The sequence below is a fragment of the Myxine glutinosa genome, chromosome 1 (assembly GCF_964187855.1).
Source record: "Myxine glutinosa chromosome 1, kmMyxGlut1.1, whole genome shotgun sequence".
In the NCBI taxonomy this organism is placed as follows: domain Eukaryota; kingdom Metazoa; phylum Chordata; class Myxini; order Myxiniformes; family Myxinidae; genus Myxine; species Myxine glutinosa.
This window is the reverse complement of record NC_136261.1, coordinates 233,100,896-233,120,706: the sequence shown is the minus strand read 5'-3', so window position 1 is coordinate 233,120,706 and position 19,811 is coordinate 233,100,896. Positions and strand designations below refer to the sequence as shown.

The window sequence follows — 19,811 nt, the reverse complement described above, 5'->3', positions numbered from 1 at the left end:
CGGTTCCTTGAACCGAAGGAGCCATTGCAAGGAGGAATGGTCAGTTCTAACCAAAAATTTCCGCCCGTACAAGTACGGGTGGAAATGGTTCATGGCAGCCAGCATAGCCAATAACTCTTTGCGAGTGACGCAATAATTTCTCTCGGGCCTACTTAAGGCCCGACTATAATAACCAATCACTCTCTCCACGCCCTCCTGTGTCTGAGACAAAACTGCGCCCAATCCTTCCTGGCTCGCATCCGTGTCCAGGGTAAATGTCCCGTCACTAGTGGGGTAAGCTAGAAGGGGTGCGGATGTTAGACACCCCTTCAATTTTTGGAAGGCCTCGTGGCACTCCCGTGTCCAATTAAATCGCGTCCCCTTCTCCGTAAGCCGGTGGAGGGGACGGGCCAACTCCGCAAATTTCGCCACAAAGCGCCGGTAGTAGGAGCAGAGTCCCAAAAATCCCCGCACCTCTTTGATGGTACGTGGTGCGGGCCACTCCTCTACCGCTTTAATTTTGTCTGGGTCTGTTTTTACCCCCTCGCGGCCAATCACGTGACCTAGATAGGCCACCTCTCTTGCAAACAAAGTGCACTTACTCGGGTTCAGCTTCAACCCTGCCTGTCTGAGGCACCCGAACACCTGGTCCAAATTAGCTAGTGCCTGGGGGAACGTTTGGGCATGTACCAGGACGTCATCCAGGTACACCAGGCATGACTGCCATGGCATGCCGCCTAGTACATGCTCCATCAATCTCTCAAAGGTGGCGGGGGCGTTACACAAACCAAACGGCATCACAGTAAACTGATACAGTCCCTTACCTGTGGAAAATGCCGTTTTCTCCTTCCCTGCCCTATCCATCTCCACCTGCCAATACCCACTCTTGAGGTCCAAAGTTGTGAACCAATTTGAGCCCGCAACGGCATCGAGGGTGTCATCAATCCTTGGCAGGGGATATGAGTCCTTGAGTGTCACGTTGTTTAGCTGGCGATAGTCCACGCAGAACCGCGTGGTCCCATCCTTCTTTTTGACCAGCACAACAGGTGACATCCAAGGACTTCCCGAGGGCTCGATCACACCTGCGTCGAGCATTTTTGCAACCTGCTCGTCAGCTTCCGCCCTCTTGCTCCAAGGGAGCCGTCGGGCGGCCTGACGAATAGGCCGGGCCTCACCGGTGTGGATCTGATGTTTCACCAGGCCCGTACGTCCAATATCCTCGGTGGACAGGGAGAAGAGGTCCAAATGGGACCCAACCAGTTTGTGTAAGGCCTCCCTCTGGGTACCTCCCAACTCTACGCTACTACGATTTACCATCTCGCAAATGGGATCGGGCCAATTCCTACTTGTTATTGAAGGCTCCCCCCGGGGTCGGCTCGGCTGGACGTTCCCGCCCCTCACTGTCGCGACTTCCTCAACTGGGGTGCAGCCAGCTACCCTCGTGCCCCTTACTATAGTGCGTGGTTCTGTACTCACATTTACTACTCGGACGGCCACTACCGGTCCGTCCGTTTTTACAAGGGTGCGGCCCACGATTAAACCCGGTATGGACTGCGCTGCCACCGGTTCGACCAGGCCGCAGGACTCCTGCCATGTTGGGCGAGCTGCCCACCGGGCCGGCACTATCGCCTCGGCCCTGGGGGGGATGGTCACGGCCTCGGAAGCCTCCAGCTCCGCTCTCTCGGCCGTGCTCACTCCCCCTAACGGCAGCTCTTCTACTCCCACCTGCAGGATCCCCCGGCACAAGTCGATTTTACAACCGCTGGCAGTCAACAGGTCCAACCCTATTAAACATGGGTCGCACACCTCCGCCACCCAAACATCTATCTCCCTCCTTACCGACCCTAACTTGAGGGTCACAGAACCACGCCCTATGATCGGGGCCGTTACCCCGGTAGCAAGCTGCAAACTATAATTTTGCAGGCGCTGGATCTTATCCCAGCCACCTGCGCTCGAATCAAGGACCACAGGGCTGATGATCGTGGCGCTAGCTCCTGTGTCCACGACGGCGTCTACCCCCACGCCGGCAATTTTGCATCTAATTGTCAGGCTACCGGTTCCAATTTGGCCACAATAAATGACCTGTCGCGTCAATGAGGGCTCTCCTCCATCCTCTGCTGCCGAACACCGCCCTACGTGCCCGACACCTTCTAGTTTCCCGGGGTCTGGCGGGGGGGTGTCTGGGGTCGGCTAACCCGCTCCCCCCTGGGCGGAGTTGAGGACCTCAACTGCCGGGGATCATCCCGGCGCGCGTTTCGACAGTGCCGCGCCAGGTGACCCAGGCGGTTGCAGGTATAGCACCTCACCTGATAAGGTGCTTGCCTCCGGAATTCCAAATTCCCCCCCCTGTAGGTCCGAATTGGATTACCCGCTCGTGGTCCACCGCGGGCCACCTCCGGGGCCGCCTGCCATGGTCCAGGTCCTGCCAGGCGCTGGTCCACCAGCCTCCGGACCATGCCCGCCAGGTCAGGACCCACGTCGGGGGCGGGCCCCCTAAGGGGTCCGCCCTCCATCGGGGGTCCCATCTGGCGGACCGCCATTGCGAGACGCTCGCCCCCCCGGGCCAGGGGCCTCGCTGCTTCCCAACGGGCCGCAGCGTCAGCCGCCTGGCTCAGAGTCTGCGGGCGCCACATGGCGAGCTGTTGCCGGAGCTCAATATCCGGGAGGGCCTGGATAAAATGGTCCAGCGCCAGGCTTTCCCGGGAATCCGCTGCCATGCTAGCATGTGCGATCCCCACTGCGCGGCGAATGTCGTGGGCAAGTTCCCCGATGGCTTCCTGGGGCTTGCGCTTTCGCAGCGCGAGCTGAGCTTTAACAAGCTCGCTCTGCTGTTCTATTCCAAATCGATTAATTAGGGCGTCGCGGAGGGCTGGCAGGGTGAGAGCACCCGCTGGTAATGCCGTCAGCACCTCCGCCGCCGCGCCGCGCAATGCGGCCACCAGGTGTACTCCACCTTCGTCCTCACCCCAACCGTTACCCTTACACACACAGTCGAACTGCGCCAGGTACGCGCGTAGATCACTCTTGCCGTCATACGGCGCGAGTGGGACCTTGTGGGACCACCTCGTATGCGAGTCGTTGCCCGCCGGCCGGACCCCGTGCGTCGCCCCTTGCGGGGTCAGCGCGGGGCCGAACCGGCCGGGCCCCCACAGTACACTACCCCCAAGGGGCTCTCGTGCCTCCCCGGTCCCTCCAACAACTACCCCTGTTGGTGTCGATGCATGGGTCACACCTCCGCAACCCGCTACCCATTCCATACCACCACCACCACAACCTTGCTCACCCACACCTCGCACCTCTCGTTCCATACCCTCCGGACCAGCCATACACCTCACTCTTGGCCTCTCACGAACATCCGGGTCTATCTCGACCCCCAAGCTTATTAAATCACCTGGCGCATCATACGCACGACCATATTGGTCACCACTTACACCGGGTCCTCTTTCTCTTCGCTTCTCCTCCATCACCTGCGAATCCCTCATCCGGTTAATGAGCACATCATCACGATCCGAACACAGACTTTGGACCAATTCTTTTACTTCCTCCTTTATCTCTTTCTTATCCTCTCTCCGTCGCTTCTTAATTTCGCTCACCCCTTCTTCCACTTCTTCTAATTTTTGCTTCATCTCCTTCATCTCTTCGTGCGCCCCTTTAAGTTCTTCCTCTAACTCCACTTTATTTTTTTCTATGTGCTCCCGCACCTCCCGCTCTTTAACCTCCATTACCTCTACCACCTTGTCCATTTTCCTCGTCAGGTCCTCATGTACCGTCTGGCACTCTTTTTTAATTACCCCTACGTCCTTTTTCATCTCCTTCTGTGTCGATTTTAAACCCTCTATTACCGCTGTGTTCTTCTTTACCTGGTCCCCCAGCTCCTTTTGTCCCACTGTCAGTTGTTCTACTCCCAGCGTCAACTCCTCTATACCACCTTGCAATTTTACAGTCCCCTTTCTCACCTCTTTCTCCATGCGCTCCTTACAGTGCCTCACCTCCTCGCGCACTCCTCCGACTTCCTCACTCACTCCTCTTCTGATCTCCTCTCCCATCACTTGCATCTCCTGCCCAGATGCCACCCTCATCTGCTCCATTTCCTCCCTGTGAGCATCCAGTTTGGTTTCTACCCCCATTCTGACCCCCTCTATCTGCTGCTCCATTTGTTTAACTTCCCTTTCCGCTTGGTCCCTCATGTCCCTCAATTTGCCTTCCATACTGTTTTCTAACCCTATTAACCCATTTCTCACCTCTTTTATCCCGTTGTCTAACCCCTCAAAATTATTGTCTAACTTCCCAAATTTCTTGTCTAATCCCTTAAAATTATTGTCTAACCCCTCACTGGTACCCCTCGCTTCGTCCCTCATTACCCCCATTTCGTTTCCCATTACCCCCATTTTTGCTTCTAGCCTCTCCATAAGGGCCCCCATTTGCAGGAGGAAAAGGTTCGAATCCACCAGGGGCGCTGCCACGGTCGCTGGCGCGGTGATCAGCGAGGCGCCATTTTGCGCGCCCGCTTCTTCGTGCGTGACGGCGCTATTTTGCGAACCTGCCGCCCTCACTGCTTCGCTCTCCTCCTGTCCCTCATTTTGGTCCTGGATCGACCCTACTTCACTCTCCCCTACCGGACCCCAGCCGTCTTGATCCGCCATAGCGCGACTTTCAAAATTCGGGTTTTTATTATTTATTTTTTTTGTAAAACACAATCAAATTTCGCTGTTATAATTTCGAGCGCGTAAACGCGCTCCGGGTCCAATCTCACTCCTCGACACCAATTGTTACAGATACGACTTTGATGGTATGGTGGGCCGAGCGGGATGGCCGCCGTATCCGTACAAGTTACCCGATTGTGCCCGAATGTTGACTAATCGCGCTACGCTGGCTCAATAGGAAAGAGAAGACACCCGGCTGGGTTATAATGACACAATACGACACCAGGGGTTCAGTTCTCAAGACCTCCGGAGGAGGTTATATTAAGGCGGAAAAGGTTAGATTACAGGGACAAGAGGGAAACATAGGAAGGTGGGCACTTAGACACAACCTTATATTAACCCTAGACAGACCACAGATAAACGCGGGACAAGGCTCACTCACACGGGGTTTGATGGCAAGGGGAGGCAGGTCGCGATGGCTCAGGTGCACCTGGCTCCGGGACAGAATCACGTACGGTGGTGTCCAGCAGATGCGGGGAGGTCGCTCAGCGCTCGTGGGTCGCGACTTTGGTGGAGATGCCGGGGAGGTCGCTCAGCGCTCGGGAGGGTGGCGTCTTGTCCTTCCAAGCTCGGGGCGCATCTGACGTCACGTCCGGCGCGGGGCCGCGTATATCCGGCGGGGAGTCACGCCCTCGCTCGTTAGCTCCGCCCCATATGGCATCGGCCCATGGCTTCTCATTGGGTGCGGGGGTTACCGGCTCCGCCCTTGACGAGGGGCCGACAGGGAGCCCCCTTCTGGGTAACCCCGTCGAGCACATGTTCAATGGCGGCCAACCGAGCCGGAGTGAGGACGCAAAGCCGCTGTTGTTGTGGTTGTTGTTGGAGCTTGAGATGATGGGAAGAGATGCGGGGAGGTATGGGAAGGTCCTAAACTCCTACTGGTGCCATATCATCACATTCTGGTGCAACGAAGAGTCATAATTAATGGAAACAAGTCCTTAACTGACATAGATTAAGAATAACTAGCAAGATGTCCTATAATGGTCTACGTGTGGTGCGGGGGACCTGGGCACGACATTTAATGGGGGAATGAAGGGGAAGATCGGCTCTAATGGGTGTTGTTTACAGACAATGGGACTAGGGAATGGGGTAAGGGGAGAGTTGGGGAGTATCGGAGAAGATAGGGGAATATTTACAAGCGGATATGGAGGTCAAATTCCATATTCGCAACAATACTATTCAATACAGGCACAATAATCAAAAATACAGAAAAGAAAAAGAGATAATGACAGGAAATCAAAACAGTCCAATGAACTAGAAAAGAAAAACAACAACAGAAAAAACGACCACACACTGATTCAATCCCAACAAACCTACAAATATATCAATAATTCATTCTCCTGCACCATGCAGATCCCATCAAAACACCAGATGTTCATAAACTCATCAATACATTTCTTTCTTCCAGAATCACAAAATTCAAGTTTGAGTCTTGCAGATATCAAGGCATTAAAAAAGAACAAGACATCACATTGCCCAATCGGCTTTCCTTTCAGTTTTTCCTTCCTCGATAAATAAATTGCCATTTTCGCCGTGGCCACTAAAAACAAAAACAACATATGTACATGTTCTTTCATATCATTGAAACCAAAAATAAATGATCGCAGAGAAAAAGTGATCTTCATTTTTCCAGCCATGTAGTTCAGCCATTGAAATAAAGGCACAAGCCTTGCACAATCAACGTATGCATGGAACACATCCTCTGTGTAAACACAGAATGGGCAACACGTAGATATGGGCGCGAAATGACTCACTAATTTATTAGATGGAATGATCCAGTGTATCATTCGCCACTGGAGATCACCTGTCCTTTTGCTTACCAGCTTACTGTATACTGATTCCCATGCAGGCTCAGATGGGAGTCCTTCCGGCATTAGCCCTTTCCACCTGGCCACTCCATTTAACGGTGAGTTCCCAAGCAGAACTGCAGTGCATAACCGATACAGGTCTTTACTACTGCATTGCTGAAAAATGTTTTGTCCCTCACTAATTGGGGGCAAGTCTCCGTGACTAGGCTGTACCAATAAACCAGGAAAATGCCAGTCATTGGATGTCACCAAAACTTCCTGGGTCCATCTTAGTCCAAGTTGGAAGCTTTTCTTTACTATTCCCTTTAGTATTCTTCCGATTATTCTGTTTGACCATATTCCAGTCATATCGGCTATCTCTTGCACCGACTTCCACCCCCAACCAGAATCATGGCGGAGGTCCAACACTTTGATTATGCCCGCTGTAATAAAGTGTTGATAAAAGTCTCGGCTTCTTGGAATTGCAGGAAACAGTAGGTTGTAAAAAAGGGGTTCTTCCACAAACATGCTTGTCGCATAGGTTTCTTGCTGGCGACTAGTCGAAAGGCTTTGCCAGGCATTCAGAAGGCTCTGATAGAATGATGGTAGATGAGATGTGTCGACATGTTGGAGTTGGACTAAGAAAAGTTCAAGGCCATATCCGAGCCCGCTTGCTTTTCGCAGCACGTGATAGGCCAGAAGTCGGCTTGGCAGTCGTTCCTTGTACAGCAACTGCTGTATGGTACACAGCCGAAAAGCCATGATACGACTTTTTATGTCGATCAGTCCCTGGCCACCTTCAGACAAGGGGCTACATATGACATTTGGTAGTAACCAATGGTGACCACTCCAAAAAAAATCCACGAGTAGCCTCTGCACTGCCTTTAGTAGTGCCTCTGGCGGCTGAAGGCAGATAAACCTATGCCACAGGGAAGAAGCCACCAAATTATTCACCACTAGAACCCTGCCTTTGTAGGAAAGGTGGGGCAGAGCTCGTTTCCACAGTCCCAGTCTTTTTTTGACATGCTCAACAATCCCGTCCCAATTTTTGAGGACGTAATGTGGAGATCCCAGGAAAACCCCAAGGTATTTGACTCCGTCTTCCACCCATTTTAACTTTGTTGGTAGATGCACAGGTGGTACCAGCACTCTTCCAGGTGGAATGTTCTTGAGACAGGGAATCCATAAGGCCTTACTCTTGTCCCAGTTACACTTCAAAGAAGAAGCGAGGCAAAAAAGATTTAAACATTCAACAAGTGCTGGGATATCACTCTCCTTCTTAACAACCACACAGACATCATCTGCATAAGCCGATACAACTACTGAAGGACTCCCAGGGGATACAGTCACTCCTGAAATATTTTTCCTAAATAAAATTAGGAGTGATTCCATTACCAAGGAAAATAATAACCCAGAAACCGGGCATCCTTGTCTCACCCCTCTTTGAACCTGTACCGGAGAGCTGAGTTCGTTATTTATTTTAAATAAACTAAATATATTGTTGTACAACAAAGTCACGTAGGCCCTAAAATTGACACCAAAGCCACATGCTTCTAGCACCCGATACAAAAAAACATGATCCACACTGTCAAAAGCCCTTTCCAAATCCAGGAATATTATCCCAAAATCTTTTTCCAAGCAATCACATTCCATTAAGTCTCTAATCAAAAAAATATTATCATAAATAGATCTGTTTGGGATGCAGTAACTCTGATCATGGTGGACTAGATCACCGATTACCGTCTTCAACCGACTGGCCAACACTTTTGACAATATTTTATAGTCCGTACATAATAACGAGACCGGCCGCCAATTCTTTATCTGTCGTAGATCCCCAGTCTTTGGAATCAGCGACACCACTGCTCTTCTGAAGCTTAGTGGGAGTTCTCCAAGCACCAAGGATGATTCCAGGACATTCAATAATTCAGGGCCCAAAAGGTCCCAAAAAGCCAAGAAAAATTCTGCCGGTAAGCCGTCAATCCCAGGAGCTTTCCCCGAGTCCATTTCACTTAGGGCCTGCGTTAGCTCAGGCAAAGTAATTGTTGAATCCAGGCCCAGGCACTGAGGCTCAGTTAGGGATGAAAGGTGAGAAGTTAAAAATTCCATGGTTTGCTCACAAACATTTTGTTTTGCATAGACTTTTGAAAAAAACTCTCTAATGCACAACCTTACATCTCCAGGGTTGGCAACCATGTTTCCCCTAAAGTCTTGTACAGAGAAAAGGGTTTTGGGTGACTTATTGACAAAATCCATTTGGAAAAAAGATTTACTCGGGGTGTCTGATACCTTTAAATTGTTTATTCTTAATCTAATTAACAGGCCTGCTGCTTTCTCCTGAATCAGCTCTCTCAGTTGAGCCTTCTTTTCAACCAATAACCTGTGGTCTCTTCTGATATTATCTTTAGCCAGTTTACACTCTAACCGTATAATATCAGCTTCTAAACAAGCCATTGTTATATTTTTTATGTCAGTTCCATTTGAAACAAACTGCTGACAAAACACTCTAATCTGAGCTTTTGTATTATCCCACCATAATGCTAAAGAAGAGAAAGAGGGCTTTCTTGAAAGTTGGATGACCCAAAAAGCACGGAAGGCGTCTTTAAACAAAGCATCTTCGAGAAGACTGGTATTGAATTTCCAGTATGCACTTTTGCGTAAGGGTTGAGGGAAAAAGAGGCCCATGGTAACTAAATGATGATCAGAAAACAAAGATGGAAAATGATTTGGAGAGATAACCGCATTCCTGAACTGTGAGTTTATGTACCAACGGTCAAGTCTAGCGAAGGTCATTCTCCCATTGGCACATCGTCCCCAAGTATACTCAGATTTGTTGGGGTAATGCAGTCTCCATGCATCTAGCACACCCACTGCCGAAAAATAATTTAACAAATCAGTACTACCTTCGGGATGAGGTTCTGCTGTATTTCGGTCTATACTGGGTTTAAAGGTGCAATTAAAGTCACCCCCCATGCAAATACAATTATTGAGATCTATCGACTGCATGTGTCGAATTAAAGATGAAAAGAAAGCTCTTCGTTCCACACTCTCACTTGGTGCATAAACGTTGAATAGTGTAAACCGAAAATTATTAATGACCAGTTCCAATGAAATAAACCGGCCTTTAATCACCTCCTGGAAGAGGCATGACTCAGGTACCAGGCCTGGTCTGAGTAAAAAGGCTACACCAGCAGAAGAAGAAGACATGTTACTAAAAAAGCATTGTCCTTTAAAGAGGCGACACCAGTCGTACTCCCCATTTTGAATTATATGGGTTTCCTGGAGTAAGAGCACATCAATTTTCTTGCGCTCAAATAAACTTTTCACCTGAACCTGGCGGTTTTGGCTTGCACCTCCGCCATTCATATTTAAGGTTCCAAAGGTGATTTTTTTCATGGATTATCAAAAGGCGTGAGCGGTTGCTGGGAAATCTCGCTCCCTGCTTTTGTAACAGCCTTTCTTAGCCGATGAAACAGCGACCTTGTTAAATGAAATTCATCCGGCCTCCTAATTATGTCCTTTGCAGCCTGGATGAATGAAATTAAATCAGGAAAATGATCTTTTACAATCACATTTCGGTGTCGGTAGGTGTCATTCAGAAAAGAAATAACGAGTTGAGGGGCTATGGATGACTGATCTGATGAAGATTGAGACAACTCAGTCATCTCAACTTCATCCTCTGAATCTGACAAATCAGAAACAGCTCCACCCGGGTCACATATATCAGTCTGCACAGTCACCATTTTGATTCCAGCCAAGTCCGAAGATTTGCTGGAATGTTCTATGGTAGAGTCATCCTCACTCTGGTACCCGGGACATTCAGCAGGAGCTGAGATCTCGGCTTCACCCTCCTGCAGGGAGATGTTCACTGGCTCAGTTGACGAACCAGTGTCATGATTTAGATCTTGCAGGGGTAAAGAGGAGCTTGGGGCTGAGACATTCCCAATCCGCTCGGTCTCAGCAGGTAGTGCAGGTGGCGGCTCACTAATGGGCTCACCATCATCTTTAGTCTCACCATCTACTTTTTCTCCCAGGTTTTCGGTGCTGCCCGATAATGTTTCAGAATTAATTAATTCATGTTCCTTCTCCCTGGTGTCAACACAGCTTGTGGACACCTGAGAAAGACGTTCCAGGGCGTCTGCACCCACACTGTCTTTATCCAACACTACCTTTTTCAAAGTAATGTTGGAGTTACAAGCACCAGGTGCTCTTCGTTTCTTTGTCACCACAATGGGATTTTCTTCCATCTCCTCACTGCACGTAGCATCTGCCACCACAGGTGGGTTATCTGGGGTTATTTCATTATTTACCGAATCAGCGGTGTTGTCGTTTACACTAAGACGAACAGGAGTATTATCCCTACTCCTCGAGTGCGAGGGAGCGTCGCTAGGAACCGTTCGGGTATTTCGGTTTACGTTGTTTCGCACGTTAGAGACCGGGGTGTTATCTCTTTTACAATCAGCGTCACTATGGCCTGCTTCACCGCACCTTACACACGATACCTTCGGACAAAACCTTTTCACATGGCCAAAAGCTCCGCACTGAAAACATGTTAATGAGGCCGATGACGCATACATCTGATACTCATGGTTGTTCACCTTTACCTTGAACGTGATGTTTAACCCCGTGTCATCGCCTCGATCCGGAAGCACCATATACACCTGCCGTCTGAAGCTCATCACGTGTTTAACACGTTCATCCTGAGACCGGAGCGGAATCATTGTGATTTTTGACACAGCTGTTCCGTATCGGGACAAAACGGACATCAGCTGGTTGCAGGTTATAAATGGGGGTACGTTAGATATGACGACCCTCATCGACGGAGTGTCCATAGGCGACGCCAAGACAAAGAGACCTGTCTCTGTGGTTAAACCCGCACTTACAACATCGTGAACGAATTTTTCATCGGACACAAATACAACAACTTTTCGATTCATTCTCGACGCTGCTCGTACATTTTCACAACCGATTATTTTCCCCACCGACAAAACAATGTCCTCAGTGGAAGTTCCTTCGGGTGGAACACACACAAATGCATGCTTCCTTGTTAAGTTGTCGAACGCCTCTAACCGAGAGCGTGCATTCGCCATCCCAGCGAATTAACACCCCCCCCCACTTGTCCGAACCGGACAAGTAGGTACCAAAACGAAATAAATCAAACTAGAATAAATAATAAACGTGCAGTATAAGCACAAAAAGGCTTACAAAGCGTCGTCGAAGCCGGTAGGCCGCACCCAAAATGGGTCCGCTCTCAAACCTCTCTCTCTTGAAGACAAAGGTATAGGAAGGATGAAAACAAAATGCCAAAGTACACAGGATGGAAAGGAGAGGGAGGGGGGGGCAGGGGAGGGCAGGAGAGGAGGAAAACTCACAAAGAACTCGCTACACCACAGAGCAGTTGCTCACAGCCGCCATGACGCCACGCCCAACACACGAACGGCCAGCAGGGGGCGCGAGAGAGAGAGAGAGAGAGAGAGAGAGAGAGAGAGAGAGATGGAGAGAGAGAGAGAAAGAGATTGAGATAAAGGGAGAGAGAGATGGAGAGAGAGAGATGGAGAGAGAGAGAGATGGAGAGAGAGAGAGATGGAGAGAGAGAGAGAGATGGAGAGAGAGAGATGGAGAGAGAGAGATGGAGAGAGAGAGAGAGAGAGATGGAGAGAGAGAGAGATGGAGAGAGAGAGATGGAGAGAGAGAGAGAGAGATGGAGAGAGAGAGAGAAAGAGATTGAGATAAAGAGAGAGAGAGATGGAGAGAGAGAGATGGAGAGAGAGAGAGATGGAGAGAGAGAGAGATGGAGAGAGAGAGATGGAGAGAGAGATGGAGAGAGAGATGGAGAGAGAGATGGAGAGAGAGATGGAGATAGAGATAGAGATAGAGATGGAGATAGAGAGAGAAAGAGATTGAGATAAAGGGAGAGAGAGATGGAGAGAGAGAGATGGAGAGAGAGAGAGATGGAGAGAGAGAGAGATGGAGAGAGAGAGAGAGATGGAGAGAGAGAGATGGAGAGAGAGAGATGGAGAGAGAGAGAGAGAGAGATGGAGAGAGAGAGAGATGGAGAGAGAGAGATGGAGAGAGAGAGAGAGAGATGGAGAGAGAGAGAGAAAGAGATTGAGATAAAGAGAGAGAGAGATGGAGAGAGAGAGATGGAGAGAGAGAGAGATGGAGAGAGAGAGAGATGGAGAGAGAGAGATGGAGAGAGAGATGGAGAGAGAGATGGAGAGAGAGATGGAGAGAGAGATGGAGATAGAGATAGAGATAGAGATGGAGATAGAGATAGAGATAGAGAGAGAGAGAGAGAGAGAGAGAGAGAGATAGAGATAGAGATAGAGATAGAGATAGAGATAGAGATGGAGATAGAGATAGAGATAGAGAGAGAGAGAGAGAGAGAGAGAAAGAGATTGAGATAAAGGGAGAGAGAGATGGAGAGAGAAAGTGTACAATAATACAATGATCATTATTAAGTGATATGGCAATGCATGTACAAAATAACCCAAATTCATTGGACTTCACAAGCCTGGTAAAAATTGTATTGTAAGTAAGTTTATCTGCTGAGAAAGATCTGACGGCACAAGGGTTGATAAACGAGCGTCTGAGATAGGGTGGAGTAAAAGGCGTGATGTGCTTCATCATGGATTCAATGATTTATAGGACAAAAGCAGTAACGTTACCTTTGTCGCTGTTGTTGTAACCTCATGTATCACATAACTTCCATCATCCTTATACTGGAAACAGAATGCATCGACGTGAAAAGCAGTCCCTTGTACAAAGTTTGGTAATCAGGCATGTGGTCTAACCCATAAATGAAGAACAAAATAAGACTGATTGTTGAGTTTAAAGGCAATGTGTAAAACGTTCAGTTAAGATTGTTATCGAATACTATAGAGAAAACATTTTCATTAATTTCATGAATTGGATTTTTATGCAAGGCCATTTACATCATGCAATGTTCCCTATGCATGGACATGTGAGATCAAGTGTTTCAAGACTGAAACATGAACAAACAGCAAAAAGAAACAACCCAGTGAAGGATTAAAATTCTGATGGTTTAAAAGTAAAGAACACATCACTACTACTTATTGTTGAGGTATCATATAACCAGCGTGTGCATTTACACAGTTTGGAAACTTTATTTGCAGAAAGTGGACAATTTGTTTGATGAAAGATGAAATGAATCCTGCCTACCTCCTTCGTGACAGACTTGTGGACCCCGAGTTGATCATCAGGAATGTGACCTACGTACTGGAGAGACAAACCAGGATGAAATCATCATAAGGAATATCTGTCATACTAACTCACTGGAACTGCTCCATTTACTGTTGATTCACTCTCATAAGGGTTATCAAACATAGGGGCAATACCCCTGGCGCTCCCCTGGTAGAATAAAAAGTATACTGCACTGACTAAAGGTATTTTAAACCTTTTTCAATGGTTGCTATAAGACATGACAGCATGTAGAATCATACTGACGTAATCATAAGACTTTACACAAACAAACCTAAAAAATACCTATTTCAACCCCCACCCTCCACCCACCCCGTATACATCCTCAGACCCCAATTTTTCTAATGCCTTAAACAAACATTGGTACATCACGGGTAATGTAGGTTGTAGGTTGTGGTGAAGTTTCATCGATATAGTGTGTGTAGTTTCTGAGAAGAAAGCAAATACCTATTTTGGGGGGCAAATCCCCATAGCCTCCTAAAGAGGAAGATTTTTTTTAATGCCGTAAACAAACTTCGGTACAGCACGGGTGGTGAAGGTTGTGGTCAAGTTTCATCGAAATTGTGTGTGTAGTTTCAGAGAGGAAAGCAAATACCTATTTTGGGGGGTCAAACCTGGACCCACTTTGACCCCCTGTAGACCCCCTTAGACTTCGATTTTCTTAGTGCCGTGAACGAACTTTGGTACATCATGAGGGATTAAGGTTGTGGTCAAATTTCATCGAAATCGTGTGTGTAGTTGCAGAGGAAAAAGCAAATTCCTATTTTGGGGTGTCAAACCTGGATCCACGTTGACCCAGGTAAACCCCCTTATACCACGATTTATTTAATGCCGTGAACAAACTTTAGTCAAAACACAACAAATATCTCTTGTGCTAAGTTTGGTCACAATCCCTTTAGCGGTTTCGGAGAAGAAGTTGCAAGTGTTTACGGACGGACGGACCGACGCAATGACAGACAGATGGAATGACGGACTGACGGACGGACGACGTGCCATCGCATAAGCTCCCCTCAACTTCGTTCCAGGTAAGCTAAAAAGTACTAGGAATGAGATACTCATAATAGTCCAGGACATGTCAACATTTATTTGTTTATTACAATAGTTGCACTTGCTTAATTTGCCCTTAAAACTGTCTATGCTTGTATCGTAGAAGATTTGAGATTGCTCGTTAAGCCATACAGGGGTTGCTTCAGTCGGTTCCTTTCCATGAGCGAATCAGCAGCCATGCACAACATGGGACGTATGCACAGGTGCGTTGTCATGAAGGAGGAGCAAGACTTTGGTAAACATCCTTGACGGAATTTGTGCTTCACATCCTGCGACAATTTTTGCATTAGGCTCGTATAATATTTTCCTGTGATTGTGCTTTTGTAAGACATGGAGTCAATGAGCAGGATTCCCTTGGCATCCCAGCGAATCAAGGCCATAATCTTGCTGGCTGAGGATCGGATGCAAAATGTATAGACTGGCAATGATGCCTCGTGCTTCTATAACCTGGATTCCAATTTGGTGTCAGTATCCTGGTGATAAAGCCGTGTTTTATCACCAGTCACTGGATATGCAATTAAGTTGGATATGGAACTGCGTTGAACAGTTAGAGACGTCCGCAACACGATGACAGCTGTTTGTTGATTGAGATTGCCAATATTTTGGGGGACCCACCTTGCTGAGATCTAGAACGTGTTACAGATTTTGTGGACGATTGTGGAAAACCTGCCTTTGGAAATTAAATGTTCTGTGGCGGCTACCGCTGGGTTTTCACAATCGCCTTGCACCTATCAAGGACGCGGAGCGATCACCATGCCGGGCTCGTCCAGGACGCCCGGGCAGGCCCGCGCTCAACTTGCCAGGCCTCGGTCGGGACGCCCAGGCATGCCCGGGCAGGCTCGCCCTCAACTTGCCAGGCCGCAGCCAGGACGCTCGGCCACGCCCCCTCTCGCCTTTCCTGGGCAAACGCTCCGGGATAATGTGTGTATATATATTGCTGCCCGATAAACGGGCTTTTCAGAGTACCTGAGTGTTTTGTTTGAATAAAGCAACTCGGACGAATTCCAGCTTTTTGTCGCGTCCATTCTTCCGATCGACGTGGGAGCCCGAGCTCCTTCATTGGTGACCTACCGACATGGACACGGCAGTGGCCCATAAACTGCCTACCTTCTGGGAGGCTCACGCGGCGGTTTGGTTCGCACAGGCGGACTCCCTGTTCGCCCTGCGAGGCATCACGGCCGATGACACCCGCTTCCACCATGTGGTAGCAGAGCTCAGTTCAGCCACCGCGGCCCGCGCCCTGAGCCTCCTCGAGAGCCCGCCAGCCGCTGACAAATACGGCGCGATTAAAAAGCTTCTCCTCGACGCTTTCGCCCTCCCATCGGCGGAACGCGCACGGCGCCTGCTCGACCTGCCCGAGCTCGGCGACACGCGCCCTTCTGAGCGAATGGACATGCTTTCGCTGCTCGGCGAGCACTCTCCAGCATTCCTGTTCCGGGAGCTGTTCCTCCGTCAGCTGCCTAGCCCGGTACGCCTCGCCCTGGCAAGCACGACGATCACGGATCCCCGTGCCCTTGCCAGGGAAGCCGACAAGATCTCCGCCGCAGGCCAGCGCATCGCAGCAGCGACCTGGGGCCCACCGCCGTCCGACGCAACACCCATGGCGCCCGAGCACCCGGCACGGTCGACGACCGAACTGCCGACGCAATTGGCGGCCGCTACACCGAGCCGACCACCTCCAGCACGACGACCGGGGCCTCCACCTGACCAAGCGTGGTGTTACTATCATGCCAGGTTCGGACAGAAGGCCCGGACATGCCGACCCCCGTGCACCTTCGGCAGGCCGGGAAACGGCCGGGCCGGCGTTCATTACCAGCCATGAGCGCCGGCCACACGGGCAACTTACTGTTCATCACGGATAAAGCGTCCGGACGGCGCTTCCTGTGCGACACCGGCGCCCAACTGAGCGTCATACCCACCTCTGACCAGGACAGGCAGTCCGCGGTTTGCGGCCCCTCCTTGGTTGCGGCCAACGGATCGGCCATCCGCACCTTCGGCCCGCGCAACGTCACCCTCTGCTTCGGCGGCCAACGCTTTGCTTGGACGTTTGTAACCGCAAACGTGCCCATGGCTCTGCTAGGCGCCGACTTCCTCTGCGCACACGGATTGCTGGTGGACGTCCAACGGCGTCGTTTAATCAACGCCGAAACCTTCAGCTCCCTTGTATGCACATTGAGCAGCTCCGCGCCGACCGAGCTGGCATGCGCCCTCCCGGCGGCGAACGAGTTTGCTCGCCTGCTCACGGAGTTCCCGGCCCTCACTCGGCCGTCGCAGTACGGCATGGGATCGAGCACCACATACCAACCACGGGCCCGCCGGTCTACGCCAGAGCCCGCCGCCTCGACCCAGCCAAGCTCGCCGTGGCCAAAGCCGAGTTCGACGCTTTAGAACACCTCGGCATCGTGCGGCGCTCCGATAGCGCGTGGGCTTCGCCACTACACATCGTCCCAAAGCCAGGGGGCGGCTGGCGCCCATGTGGTGACTACCGCCGCCTTAACGACGCTACCACCCCCGACAGGTATCCGATCCCGCACATCCAAGACTTCTCCGCCCGTCTGGCGGGACGGGTCATTTTTTCGAAAATTGATCTCATACGGGGATATCACCAGGTACCTGTCAGGGCGGCCGACGTCCCTAAAACGGCAGTCATCACGCCGTTCGGCTTATTCGAATTCTTACGGATGCCGTTTGGTCTCAAGAACGCGGCTCAGGCGTTCCAGCGCTTGATGGACGGCGTGCTACGTGACCTGCCGTTCCTTTTCGTTTACCTGGACGACATCCTCGTCGCCAGCACGTCCCGGGCCGAGCACCTCCTCCACCTCCGAAAACTGTTCGGGCGCCTCAGCGAGCACGGCCTCATCGTCAACCCGGCCAAATGTCACTTCGGCACGACGGCCGTTGATTTTTTGGGCCACCACATCACCAAGAACGGGGCCGTGCCGCTGCCAACCAAGGTCAAGGCCATCACCACGTTCCCGCGTCCCCGCACCATAAAGGCCCTGCAGGAATTCCTGGGAATGGTGAATTTTTATCACCGCTTCATGCCCCGCGCTGCTCAACTCATGCGGCCCCTCTACGAAGCCCTCCGGGGCAAGCCGGCCAAGCACGACATCGCCTGGTCCGCAGCAATGGACGCGGCCTTCCAAAGCTCAAAGCGGGCCCTCGCCAACGCAACACTGCTCGATCACCCGGTGCTCAACGCTCCCATCGCCCTCACCACGGATGCCTCCGACTACGCGGTGGGCGCCGTACATGAGCAATGGGTGAACGGGGTTTGGCAGCCACTCGCTTTTTTCAGCCGGCAGCTCCGGCCGAACGAGCTCAAATACAGCACGTTTGACCGTGAGCTCCTAGGTCTACACCTGGCCGTCCGCCATTTCCGCCACCTCCTGGAGGGCCGACCTTTCACAGCGTTCGTCGACCACAAGCCGTTGGTTTACGCAATGGCCAAGGTCACGGAGCCGTGGTCGGCCCGCCAACAGCGCCACCTCTCCGCCGTGTCGGAGTTTACCACGGACATCCGGCACGTCGCCGGCAAAAACAACGCCGTGGCCGACTGTCTTTCCCGGGCCAGCGCGAACGCGGTCCACTTGGGCGTGGACTTCGCGCTTATGGCGGCGGACCAAACCACCGACACCACGGTACAAGCCCTCCGGGCGGCAGACACGGGCCTCCGCCTGGCCGACATCCCCTTCGCGGACACTGTCCTGCTCTGCGACGTCTCCCAAGGCCAGCCTCGCCCCATCGTGCCCGTCACCTGGCAACGCCGCATCTTCGCCTCCCTCCACGGCCTTTGCCACCCGGGCCGGAAAGCTTCCCAGAAGCTGGTGTCGGCGCGATTCGTCTGGCACGGCCTTCGTCGGGACGTCCGCGATTGGAGCAGCACCTGCACAGCCTGCCAACGGGCCAAGGTCCACCGACACACCCAGGCCCCGCTGGCACCTTTCACCGTGCCCGAACGACGTTTCGACCACGTCAACGTGGATCTGGTGGGCCCCCTCCCCCCGTCACGGGGGTTCACACACCTGCTCACCATGGTGGACAGGACCACCAGGTGGCCGGAGGCCGTTCCCCTCGTCTCCACCACCACCGCCGACATGGCGCAGGCTTTCATCGCCACCTGGGTCGCCCGCTTTGGCGCACCGGCGGACATCTCGTCAGACCGCGGACCACAGTTCACCTCCGAGCTGTGGGGCGCGGTCGCCCGCAACCTGGGGGTCAAGCTCCACTGTACTACGGCCTACCACCCCCAAGCAAACGGGTTGTGCGAGCGATTCCACCGCTCCATGAAGGCCGCGCTCATGGCCGGCCTTCAAGACGGCGGTTGGGCCGACCGGCTGCCGTGGGTCCTTTTGGGCCTCCGCACGGCCCCCAAGGAGGACCTCCAGGCATCCACCGCCGAGCTTGTCTACGGCCAGGCGCTACGCGTCCCGGGCGAATTCGTGCCCGACGCTACCAGTCCCTGGTCCGCAGCTCACCAGCGCTCGGACCTCCAGGAGGCCGCCCGACGGTTTGCCCCCGTGCCAACATCCCACCACGGTGACCCCCAGTCCTACGTCCCCCCAGCACTTCGCACAGCGGAGTATGTTTTTGTGCGTCACGACGCACATCGGGGGCCACTCCGGCCGCCGTACGACGGGCCCTTCCGGGTCCTGCGACGGGACGACAAGTCGTTCGTCATCGACATCGGCGGCAGGTCGGACCGGATTGCGGTGGACCACCTCAAGCCGGCGCACGTGGACGTCGACCAACCACCACGGGTGGCCCTTCCGCCGCGGCAAGGCCGCCCCCCGTCCACGGTGCCCCCCACTCGACCGCCCACCACCACACCGGACCCCCCCCCCCCCCCCCCCCACGACCCGCCAGGGTTCGCTTCGGCCGGGTCATCAGGACCCCCCTCAAATTGACCCTGCCGGTGCAAGTCGATTCTGGGGGGACGTGTGTGGCGGCTACCGCTGGGTTTTCACAATCGCCTTGCACCTATCAAGGACGCGGAGCGATCACCATGCCGGGCTCGTCCAGGACGCCCGGGCAGGCCCGCGCTCAACTTGCCAGGCCTCGGTCGGGACGCCCGGGC

General features: G+C 52.1%; 1 protein-coding gene across 1 annotated transcript in view; it reads right to left on the bottom strand.

Moving 5' to 3' along the window:
• LOC137435018 (nebulin) overlaps window positions 1–19,811 on the bottom strand; it is a gene marked incomplete at its 3' end in the record, with an annotated part of 363,563 nt that overhangs the window by 322,729 nt on the left and 21,023 nt on the right. Inside the window, 2 exon segments of the mRNA XM_078785019.1 lie at window positions 13,135–13,188; window positions 13,649–13,705. Coding sequence (XP_078641145.1) covers window positions 13,135–13,188; window positions 13,649–13,705 — 111 coding nt within the window.